Source organism: Spea bombifrons, chromosome 5 (assembly GCF_027358695.1).
Source record: "Spea bombifrons isolate aSpeBom1 chromosome 5, aSpeBom1.2.pri, whole genome shotgun sequence".
Taxonomy (NCBI): Eukaryota; Metazoa; Chordata; class Amphibia; order Anura; family Pelobatidae; genus Spea; species Spea bombifrons.
Window position 1 is genome coordinate 51,912,134 of NC_071091.1, and position 11,893 is coordinate 51,924,026.

Sequence of the window (11,893 nt, forward strand, 5' to 3'; positions counted from 1 at the left end):
AATTAATATTTACTGGTAAAACTTTTTCCCTATAGGGTAGTCTTATATTCAGGCTTTTTGTTTTTTTCCTAAATTAATATTTTGATTTTGGGGGGTCGTCTTATAATCGGGGTCGTCTTATAATCGAGCAAATACGGTATTTCCCCTCCTGGGAGGCCAGGATGTTTCCAACAATTTCCACACTTTTTTTTAATCAAGATTCCCAGGAAAAGTTTTCACTTAACCGATATATATTTTTTTTTTTTTTGCAGAAAACAAAACTATTTTATCTTATAAAACTACCAAAACACATGAGATTTGTTAAAAGTACACAGCTGACACTCTAAGGGTTAATGTTAAATGTGCTGGCTTCCTCTGTGGGAGAAGAGAATCCTAGCCAATTCAAAGTTTATTCAAAAAAGTAAAGTTCAGTCCACGCAGCAGGAACCTAAATATAGCCACTTGCTACCATGGTAACAGATGGGAGTTATTTTTTAGTGGGCACCGCCATTGTATAAGTGCCGGGGACCAAGTATTGAGACGTGACAAGTGCCCCCTGTCATGCAACATGCCTATATTAAAAGGTATTTTGCATGAATCAGAGAAAACGTAACTTTTTCTAAATCAACATCCTTCTATAAACGTTATCTGGAGAACTCCACCATAAAATCAGTGGAACACGAAGAGCACCCAAGAAGGGCATCTTCAAAGGATAGCCTCTCCTGGGTGCCATACAATCTTACAGGGGACTAGGCACTGGGGTCCCACAAAGGACACGGCACTTAGTATCTTCAGAGTTATGACTTCACAACATGAAGTGTTGCTGGCAGTGTAACCTCCACAATGATAGGAAACATGGCAGAAGGGGTTAAACCATATTTGCCAACTATGATGATTTTCTCAGAAAGTCCAAGGATTTGGGAGCTTGTCCTGGTACTTTCATGTAGGGGTGTTCTCCGGGTGCAGAGCCGGGAGGGAAATCACAGATCTTGCTCTAACCAGCCCAAAATTAAGGGTTTGTTTCTTCATACCTCTGCTTCAACGATCCTTAACCCAGTGGGCCGGTGATTGTTGCTGAGCGCCAGTATGTGACATTATATGCCGGGGCTCTGCATGGAAGTCGCATACACAGCGGGGAGTGCTACAAGAGGTCTGCAGAAGAACTTGTGCTCCAACCACAGAAGAAGAAAGCAGAGGGAGAAAGGTTAGAGATAGGAAGAAGGGGCAGAGGGAGAAAATAAGTAGATGGGGATATTAGGGGCACAGGGAGAAATGAGAGATTGGCAGAAGGGGCAGAGAGAAAAAGGAAAGAGTATACACATGACATGAAATAAGTTTAGAAAGCGATAGAAGATTGCTATCTTTGCTAAAACGGTGTTGCTGTAATGCCAAAATCTGCAGCAGGGGCCCCATGCTGCCCCTCCCCAGGGGCGTAAACATCCGCCATATATAAAAAGGCGGCAGACGCCTGCTTTAAAAGAGCTTAGGAGGCAATCAGTGAACTTCATTCAGAGTTCTCAAAGGGTCTGGATAGACTCTCCTGGGAACTCGTTTATTTTTTAGTGGGCGCACCATTGCATGAGAGGCACTATCTTTCACTATGAGGCTTGTGGCCCCTCTCCGGGGCTGTCACAGTGCTTCCTGGGGTGGGTGCTCGGTGTTGTTGAATGCCTCAACAGCAAGGCATTTCAGCAACATTGTTTGGGCTTAGGAGGTGATTAACTATATGAAGTTCGTTTAAAGCAAAGGGGCGCCATATTGCACATGGCGCATGTGGTTGCTCCAGGGAGCCCCTGGGGTTTTGTGTGTTGTTGAATGCCAAAATATCAAGGCATTTGGACTGTAACCTACAAAAGCAGATGCAAAGTGTGCAATACAAGTGCCATATACCTCAGTTTATATTTTCTATTTTTGTCTCTTTCTGTAATGCATGCCCCCCAACTGTCCCGATTTAGGCAGGACAGTCCTGATTTTTGAGCAGCTGTGAACGGGATTGAAAGCCTCTTCCGGCCGCCGGCGCCTGATGAAATTAAAGGGGCTGGCGTGCATGCACCGCGCCGCCCAATGGCCGTGCCTCAGCTTTTCGTTCCACCCCTTTTAAGACGTGGAACGAAGTGCTGAGGCATGGATATTGGGTGACGCGGTGCAGTTCATGAATGCCGGCCTCCACCCGCTGCCCCCACCAGACACCAGGGAGTCAGAAGCAGTGGTTAGGTGTGGGGGGGTAGTGTTATATGGGGGCATAAGGCTTTTCAGGAGGCAGAGTGCCCCATGATATGCCTTTCAACCCCCTTTATGCCACTCTGCCTCCAGAAATGCCTTTTAACTTTTTGCCCCAGAGTGACATATAGGGGTATAAGGCATTTCTGGAGGCAGAGTGGCATATAGGGGGTATAAGGCATTTCTGGAGGCAGAGTGGCATATAGGGTGTTAAAAGGCATATCATGGGGCAGAGTGGCAAGTCTGGGGGCAGATGTGCATAACTGGGGGGGGGCAGGTTGGCAAATTAAAGGAAATTAAAACAAAAAATTCTCAATCATAGCTTTTATTAAATATGAAAAAATAGTTTACATTAATTAATAGAGAAATATAAGTTTCTTACAAGAAACTGTAGCAAATGTAGCAAACTGTAGCAAATGTTTTGATTCCAAAATCAAAGGGCAGTGTACATGTATATGTGTGTGTGTGTAAGGGCAGTGTTTGTGTGCGTGTATGTTTATATGTGTGTTTATGGGCAGGTGTGTATAAAGGCAGTGTATATATATATATGTGTGTGTGTAAAGGCAGTGTATATGTATATGTGTGCTTACGGGCAGGTGTGTGTAAAGGCAGTGTGTAGGGGTCCTGGGAGGGATTCTAACATTAGCCTTTTTTAATTTTAAAAAAAATTCTGCTGCAGTGGGAATTCAATTCAACGTGATTACTCTTCCAATGATGCTCAGCCAGCATTATGGTGGACACCTGGCTGGCTGAGAATCATAGGTATTTTAGTTCACAGCTAGCATCTGCAGCTTTACTGTTGCTGCACTTTCCATAATGGGAATTCAATTCAATGTGTTGGTTATTTTCAATATGCATGACTGTGCTATCGAAAATGAAGTGTGTTTTAAGTGGCGATGCAAGCACAACATTTTAAAGTGCAATTGCTTGTATTGGGGAGTTACGAGTGATTTAAAAAAAAAAAAAAAAAAGCGTCCCTCTTTCACATTTTGAAATGTTAGGAGGTATGGTAATGAACCCCATCAGAATGTATCTACCCCGTGATAGACTGTGTGCATCTACATTTACTTTACTGAAGAAATATGATCAATTTAATCGTAAAAAAATATTTTTTACATTGTTTGTACAAATTGTGTTGGAACATATGGGGAAATAATGTGTTTTTTTTACCCCTTTATCTTGTCACCAGGTACATCTATTAATATATGAACTTACCCTGAATAATAACAAAAAATGGAAGAAGGGCACTTGGCATTGTACTCACTAATTGTGTAGCCAACGAGGCAGCTGTATATTTAATACTAAGTACCGGAAATGCACCTAATAAGTACATTATTCAGGAAGTTCTATATTTAGCCCTTGTCAGGCCAACATCTGATCACACACCTATCGTGACGTCTTATTCTCAAAGCCATATCTAAGAAACGAGGGTCATATGACAAGCAACGATCAATCAGTCAGACGCTGCTGCATCTGACATCCTGGTGATGTAACCAGAAACCTCATCGAAAGCGCGCGCAACACCTGTCAGGTGACTTCTGTGAGCGCGCTATGACGTGAGGACTACACGCATGCGTATTCGCGGCCTTTAAAACGAACGTCAAGCAGGGTGCGGGTTTTTGACGCAGCCGCAGCTAGTTCTTAACCACCTGATTGGTTAGTTGTTCCGTGACGCAGTCTGGAATTATCCCGGAACACGGAAGTAAGAAAACCTTCCGTAGAGTTTTTTTTTTTCCTTACACCCGGAAGAAGGTCTTCCTGGCTTAGAAGATCCAAACCAAGGAATAGAAGACTTTGGAAGTGGAATATATTAGATTAGATTAAATACGCCCGAGAGGGAGGCTGAATAGTTATGGCAGCCAACGGGACCAACCTACAGGTAATAAAGGCTGGGATCTTATCCGGTGGGGTGTTGGTCGCGAGTGAAATAATCCTGGCATCGAGCCTATTACTTCTGATTGACGTGGGGGGGCAGTTCTAGTCAGAGTTACTGACCACCTTTAAGGAAGAAGGGTATACACTCTTGTTCTTAAAACCCTCCAACTAACTAAATGGTGTTTAGTTTGCCCAGGGTTCCTAAAATTGGCCCCCACCCTGCTTGTCTCTCACTGTTCCGATATCTTTTAGGGAAATATTGGCTCTAAGATCTCGTTAGTAACTTAGTATTAATGTAATGCACTTAGTATATCTATTAGTTGCGGTTAGAAGCCTTATGCAACTACATGTTTTTATTAAATTTTGGTGATTTTGCTGATCTCTGGTGTAGATGTATACAACGGTTAATGTGCGAAATGTGGTGGAAGAAAGTCTTGGCGATACTCTAACTCTTTGGATTTTATAAAACTGCAATGTATGCATTGTGGAGATGTTTGGGTTGTTTTAGGCAAACCATTAAAAATACATACATACAATAAACCCATGGTTTTGCCTGTTTGTGTGTACCCTATAGTAGAGGATATGATCATACAATTACAGTCATACCTAACTTTCGAACAGTATGACGGTGACTTTTTGAGCCAGCAGTATGTGAACCTCCTGTGAAGAGAGTTCTATGTGGCGTACACCATCCCATTTTGAATGATACTATAAAACACTCCTCGGGATAAGTTATTGTAAGTTTGTAGGTAATGGGATGCTGATTTGCACATTGCTTTTGTTTTTTGCAGAAAGCTATTGACCTGGCCAGCAAGGCATCTCAAGAAGACAAAGCAGGGAATTATGAAGAAGCACTTCGTTTATATCAGCATTCTGTGCAGTACTTTCTCCATGTGGTGAAATGTAAGTTGTGTTAAGTATTGTGAGTCTTCAAAATAAGATATGAAATGGGAGCAGCTTCTAATGTTAAATACCTTTTGGTGCCAGTTTACCTGTACCCGGGTTCATTAATGTCATTGACATGGCAGACACAAAACAAGATGTCAACAACAGCATAACCAAATCCCAGATTGCTTGTTGGCCTTATAACAGATTACCAAATGACACCTGAGAAAGGATCACATGACGTTATCCATCTACTGGCACCCACTGAGGGGTACCTGATTTTTCTTATTTTTGTTAGATGATGCTCAGGGTGAAAAGGCTAAACAGAGTATCAGAGCAAAGTGCATAGAATACCTGGACAGAGCAGAACAGCTGAAGGCCTACCTCAAGAAAAAAGAAAATGCTCCTGCTAAACCTGTGAAAGAAGGAGGGCCACGTCCTGATGACAAGGGGTACGCATGTTTTTTTGTTTTTAAATGTCTGAAGAGTAGAGATAATTGGGACATATTTAATGCTCTAAATTTTTTTCAAAGGCTGACCTCAGTAGTTAATTTGTGTTTAGGGCTGCAACAACTAATCGATAATGAAAATCGTTATCAACGTTTAGTTTAATCGATTTTATTGAATGTATGAAGAGGGTTTCTTCAGAGCAAATGCTAAAATAGAGTTCACATTATAACACTAAGATCCACAACCTCCGCTGCTGCTGCCGGCACTTCCGCTGGGGCTTCTATCATGTGCACCGGCGTTACATGACCTTCCGGTGCTCCATTATAGAAGCCCCAGCGGAAGTACTGGAGGTTGTCTACGTGCATCACGCAGATGTTCACCAGCTGCCAGAGAGGAGGGTTACATCAGTTTGTAATATATACCGTATTTGCTCGATTATAAGACGAGGTTTTTTCCAGAGCAAATGCTCTGAAAAATAACCCTCGTCTTATAATCAGGGTTGTCTTATAATCAGACCTCAAATAGGTCTGATTATGAGACTAAGATCCAGATCCCCTGCAGCGATGCAGGGGACCTGGATCCTCCTGTGTTAACCCCCCCCAACTTACCGGTGCTTCTGAGTCCCCGGTGCTTAGTCCGGGCTGCGTGTAGAGCTCTACGCGATACAATCGTGTAGAGCTCTACACGCTTCCCGGACTAAGCACTGGGGACCCAGATGCAGGGGACCTGGATCCTCCTGTGTTAACCCCCGACCCAATTTACCGGTGCTTAGTCCGGGCTGTGTGTAGAGCTCTACGCGATACAATCGCGTAGAGCTCTACACGATACAATCGCGTAGAGCTCTACACGATACAATCGCGCAGAGCTCTACGCGATGCAATCGCGTAGAGCTCTACACGATACAATCGCGTAGAACTCTACACGCTGCCCGGACTAAGCACCGGGGACTCAGATGCACCGGTAAGTTGGAGGGGGGGCATAACACAGGAGGACCTGTATCCTCCTGTGTTATGCCCCCCCCTCCAACTTACCGGTGCTTCTGAGTCCCCAGTGCTCAGTCCCGGCAGCGTGTGGAGCTCTACGCGATTCGCGTGGAGCTCTACATGCTGCCCGGACTAAGCACCTGGGGCTCAGATGCAGGGGACCTGGACCCTCCTGTGTTATGCGCCCCCCCAACTCAGAATCACCGGTAAGTTTGGAGGAGGGAGAGGGAGTGTTAAATTGGGGGGTGTAAGGCATTTCTGGAGGCAGAGTGCTCTGTGAAATGCCTTTTAACCCCTTTAATGCCACTCTGCCTCCTGAAATGCCTTAAACCTCCCTATATGCCACTCTTCCCCATAATATGCCTTTTAACCCTCTAAGTGCCAGAGTGGCATATAGGGTTAAAAGGCATATCATGGGGCACAGTGGCATATAGGGTTAAAAGGCATATCATAGGGCACAGTGGCATTTAGAGGGTTAAAAGGCATATCATGGGGCACAGTGGCATATAGGGGGTGTAAGGCACTTCTGGGGCAGATGTGCATAACTGGGGGGCAGGTTGGAAAATAGAAGGAAATAAAACCAAAATATTTTTCTCAAGCATAGCTTTTATTAAAAAAATTGTTTAAATGAATTAACATTTACTGGTAAAACTTTTTTCCTATAGGGTCGTCTTATATTCAGGCTTTTTCTTTTTTTCCTAAATTAATATTAAGATTTGGGGGTCGTCTTATAATCGAGCAAATACGGTAATTATATGCAATTTAACACAGACATCTTGGTGGTCATTAAAGATATAGATTGCAAGTAAATTGGGTTACTACATGGATTTTAACCATAGGGAACCTTATGTAAAAACATTGTGCATTTTTTTTTCTTCTGACCGGGCCGCTCCAATAAACAATTGAACATAAGTTTCTTTTTTAAATTAATTTTAGGAATGAGAGTGATGAAGGGGACTCAGAAGATCCAGAAAAGAAGAAGCTACAGACCCAGCTTCAAGGTAGCTTGGCTTTGCTGCAGACTAAGTACTTTAACATGTAGACACCATGATGTGAAATTTTGTAAGCAGTTTAGCTAATGTTTTCTTAAAATACTACAAATTAAACTGTTTGCAAGAATGCATTTTATTAACTATAAATGTGCAGTGCAAAAGCTTACAGTTGGTTATGTTTCTTTATTTTTTTTCTTAGTTTTATGTGTATGTATATATTTGTGTATGTGTATATATATGTGTGTATGTATGTAATATAACTATCGTTTCTGTGAAGGTGCAATTGTCATGGAGAAACCAGATGTAAAGTGGAGTGATGTTGCTGGTCTTGAAGGTGCAAAGGAGGCACTGAAGGAAGCTGTGATTTTACCAATAAAGTTCCCGCACTTGTTCACAGGTATGTAAGGTGTCACATCGGTAAACAATGAATATGGATATAAAGTGAAGGGGTTGCAGTTATCCAATCTTTGTAGTTATTTTGTTAAATTACAAATGCTCATGATGCTTGTTAATATGTAATTTTGCTAGGTGTGTTTGAACTGCTTTTTTTTTTTCTTTTCTTACCCTTTATTCAAATGTCTTAGGCAAGAGAACTCCTTGGCGAGGAATCCTTCTGTTTGGACCCCCTGGGACAGGAAAATCCTATTTGGCTAAGGCTGTTGCTACAGAAGCTAACAACTCTACATTCTTTTCAATATCATCTTCTGATCTTGTGTCAAAATGGTTAGGTGAGAGTGAAAAGTAAGTACAAATGGTTTATCCCAAGTGTGTCAAGATAAGTAGGTCTGTTTTAATGTGTGTGTGTGTGTGTGTGTGTGTGTGTATATAGATATAGATATAAATTATATATATTGTTTTTTTTGTGGCAAGTGATTAAAGAGGGTTTTTTTTATTTATTTATTTTTTCAGGCTGGTCAAGAATCTGTTTCATCTTGCCAGAGAACACAAGCCTTCTATCATTTTCATTGATGAAATTGATTCATTGTGTGGATCAAGAAGCGAAAATGAAAGTGAAGCTGCTCGTAGAATCAAAACAGAATTTCTGGTCCAAATGCAAGGTAACGTGTTTGAGTTAACATTTATGCTGTGCAGTTTTAATGTGTGTTTATTTTGGCATTGCTGATAAATCGGGGCAGGGGTAATGGTAAAGGTAGATGCACTTTATGGGTTTTGTATTTTTTTTTTTACGACGCCGTACAGTAAAGTTTATTTTTATTTCATGATTGTTTGCAGGTGTAGGAGTTGATAATGATGGCATACTGGTTCTGGGAGCTACAAATATTCCTTGGGTGTTAGATTCTGCCATCCGGAGAAGGTGAGAACAACACTTAAACGTTGACAAATTAACTTTCTCATCTTAAATTGAAATGTATTTTTTATATTAGAAGCATTAAATGGTTGTTATGATATTATAGTTTGCTTAACCTGTTGGGCAATAATGAAAAACGACACAAAGGGAAGACGCGTTTGTGACATAAGAGCCTTAAAACTAAATGATGCTGTTAAACCTAAAATACTTGGTTTGAATGCTTACCTTGTGCATATTGCAGTTGTGAGTGTGTTCATTCACCACTATATGTAAGATTTTAGCAGAGAACATAACTAAGCATTTTCATGTTTTTGAGGGTATAGAAATTAATTTCTTCTTCAGGTTTGAAAAACGAATTTACATCCCTCTGCCAGAAGAGCATGCTCGAGCTAGTATGTTCAAACTTCATCTGGGAACAACGCTACATAGCCTCTCAGAAGCAGACTTCCGGGAGCTTGGAAAAAGGACCAGTGGATACTCTGGTGCTGATGTCAGCATTATTGTGCGAGATGCCCTAATGCAGCCAGTTAGGAAGGTTCAATCCGCCACTCATTTCAAGAAGGTAAAGTTGTAGAGCAAATAGTTTTATTGTTGTGAAATATGATTTTCTCTTGTCACGGTCTCGTAATCCCAGAACGCCACACATATATTCCATATATTTGTCTGCAAATCAGTGGGCCTGCTAATAGTGGGCTTCTGCAATTACGGTGGAAGTTATTTAGAGCGGCTGCGTGCCAGCAGCAAAACCTATGGTTAGATTAGATGGTCAGCAAAAAAATAACAAATCCCTAAAGTGTTTAGTTTCTGTCACTTTTAATACTTGGTTTGGCGTATATTACAGTGGTTTTATTTTAGGTACGTGGAAAATCTCCTCTGGACCCAAACATTATTCGGGATGATCTCCTAACACCGTGTTCTCCTGGTGATCCAAATGCTACAGAGATGACTTGGATGGATGTACCAGGAGATACATTACTGGAGCCCGTTGTATGCATGGTTAGTTTAGCTTTATTTTTCCCCCACTACTCCTAAGTGATTGTAAGTAAATGTCTCCCTTTTAAATAGTTGTATTTTAGAATTTGATTATGACTTATTGGTTCATGACTTTACAAGGTCTGTGGAGACAGTCAAATATAACTTTTAAAGCCAAATGTTTTCTCTTAGCTGCTAAAGTAAGGGCACTTTCTAAAAAATAAAAAAAATGAAAAGGGGATTGCTCCATCCATAGTTTCGTGTTATATTTTTCATTGAAGGTCACTGTGCACTGTTCCAATAGAATGCATAGCATTGGCTGCCACTACTCCCATTGATTTTTTTTTATTTTTTTTTTTTTTTATTTTTTTATTGGGAACCATGCTCCCATTATATTTTTTGGTTTTTCGCAGTGGCAGGCAGGGAGGTCTGATATCAGACTTCAAAAACTAAAGAATACAAAATTAACTCAATACTCATTAAAACATTTTGGCAACTCACTGTTTTAAGTAGTCACTAGAATCCCTCGTGAAAATTTATTGAATGTGCAAAATATAATAATATTTCTTTCTTTTCAGGCTGATATGCTGAGGTCTTTGGCCCAAACTAAACCTACTGTTAATGACCAGGACTTGATAAAATTAAAGAAATTCACGGACGACTTTGGGCAGGAAGGTTAAAAATAGGGGGTAAAGGAATGCTCCGCAACTTTCCCTGATCATCTTTGTTCTGTATGTATTCTTGCCTTGTGTAAATGGCATACCAAAAAATAGTAAATGCCAAGAAACCTGAACTCTTAAACCAAGGTAGAAGAACATCTTAAAGTTTATTGAATTCTTGTATTATAAATCTGTATTCTAGCTCCTACTGTAAATTCTTTAGTGCAAACCCTAGAAGTTGCCATTCATTGATGATAAACCTATGCCAATCAATTCTTAGTGATGTGCTTATGAATTTTTGGGTTTCAGTTAATACAGAATTGATTTGAACAACATAATGCTTTAATATGAATACTGATCTTTTGGCTACTGGTAAGATCTGACAAATGTAAGTGCACTGCTGATGCATGCTTTATGAAATAACTGTTTACACGGATAAACAGATGGAAAGAAAAATGTTGGAATTATAAGTGGCATGACCCCTAGTTGCCAACATAACACATTTTTGCTGTGCTCTGCAGTTTACAAGTTATCCTACCGTTTAAACAAGAAATGTATATTTTAGTCCTTAATCTCCAAATAAAAGTTTTTTTTGTTTGTTTTAAATGAAAAAATACCATTTATATTGGCTATATATCTTTTCCAAATAAAAGAAAACTAACTTCATATAGGACATACTCTCACGTGGATTGCAATGTTGTATATTTTGTACATTATATTGGGTTTTTAAACAGAGGGATTCCGCTAAGGACATGCCAATGTATTATGTGTATTTAAATTATGTTTTTTGTTTCCCCCAAAGTCTCTGAAAGAAAATATAAAAATGAGGCCAAACAAAACTAACATTAAAATACCCATAATCACCTACCCCCCAAGGAGAACATAATTTGCATTTTACAGCATATACAATAGATCTGAAGACGCTTTGTATTATTGGATTATGTTCTATAACTGAATGTACACGCCTCCTGTAAGAATTTGTGCCTTGTAGATATTCAGAATGCAATACATTCCATGATCTGCTGAAATAAAGTTGATTGGTCTGTTTTGTTAGCACTCTGCTTTGTGTTGATGAAGGCATTGAACTTGTCAAGAGTGGCATTATTTCAGGTTTTCTGTGCTACCCATTTTTGGCACTTTTGGGTTGGGCTTCTTGGTTTCTTTTGATGTACTGTTTGTAAAATCATAGAACTGCTGAAACGTCTCCTGTCAACTTAAATGTGTATTCATTACAGGAAATGTGTTTTATATATTTGTTCTGGTAATGTACCTTTTTTTTTTGTGCCATGCCCATTAAACAGTGTACTAAAAGCTAGTGCATATTTATCCTTTTTTTCAATGAGGGCGGTAGAGCTAAGGTGTTCTGTACACTAATAAGCACTCAGTCTAACACCACACACCTACTCATTCTAGCCCTGTGTAATGTTACCCCCCTCATATGCTTATTGTAATCCTGTACAACACACACACACACATTCATTCATACACTATATATGGACACACATACTAACTCATTCTAATTCTGTACACTGTCACCTTCCCCCACCCCATGCTCATTGCAACAAACAG

The 11,893-nt window shown here is 40.3% G+C and overlaps 1 protein-coding gene across 1 annotated transcript; it reads left to right on the forward strand.

The window, feature by feature from the left end:
• Nucleotides 1-3,884: 3,884 nt before the first annotated feature.
• Nucleotides 3,885-11,639, forward strand: VPS4B (vacuolar protein sorting 4 homolog B). Its single transcript, XM_053466375.1, has 11 exons — nucleotides 3,885-4,078; nucleotides 4,866-4,977; nucleotides 5,258-5,411; nucleotides 7,329-7,393; nucleotides 7,662-7,781; nucleotides 7,969-8,125; nucleotides 8,294-8,442; nucleotides 8,618-8,699; nucleotides 9,036-9,255; nucleotides 9,549-9,689; nucleotides 10,244-11,639. The coding sequence occupies exons 1-11, from the start codon at nucleotides 4,052-4,054 to the stop codon at nucleotides 10,343-10,345; spliced, it is 1,329 nt and encodes a 442-aa protein (XP_053322350.1). The 5' UTR covers nucleotides 3,885-4,051; the 3' UTR covers nucleotides 10,346-11,639.
• The last annotated feature ends 254 nt before the right edge of the window (nucleotides 11,640-11,893 follow it).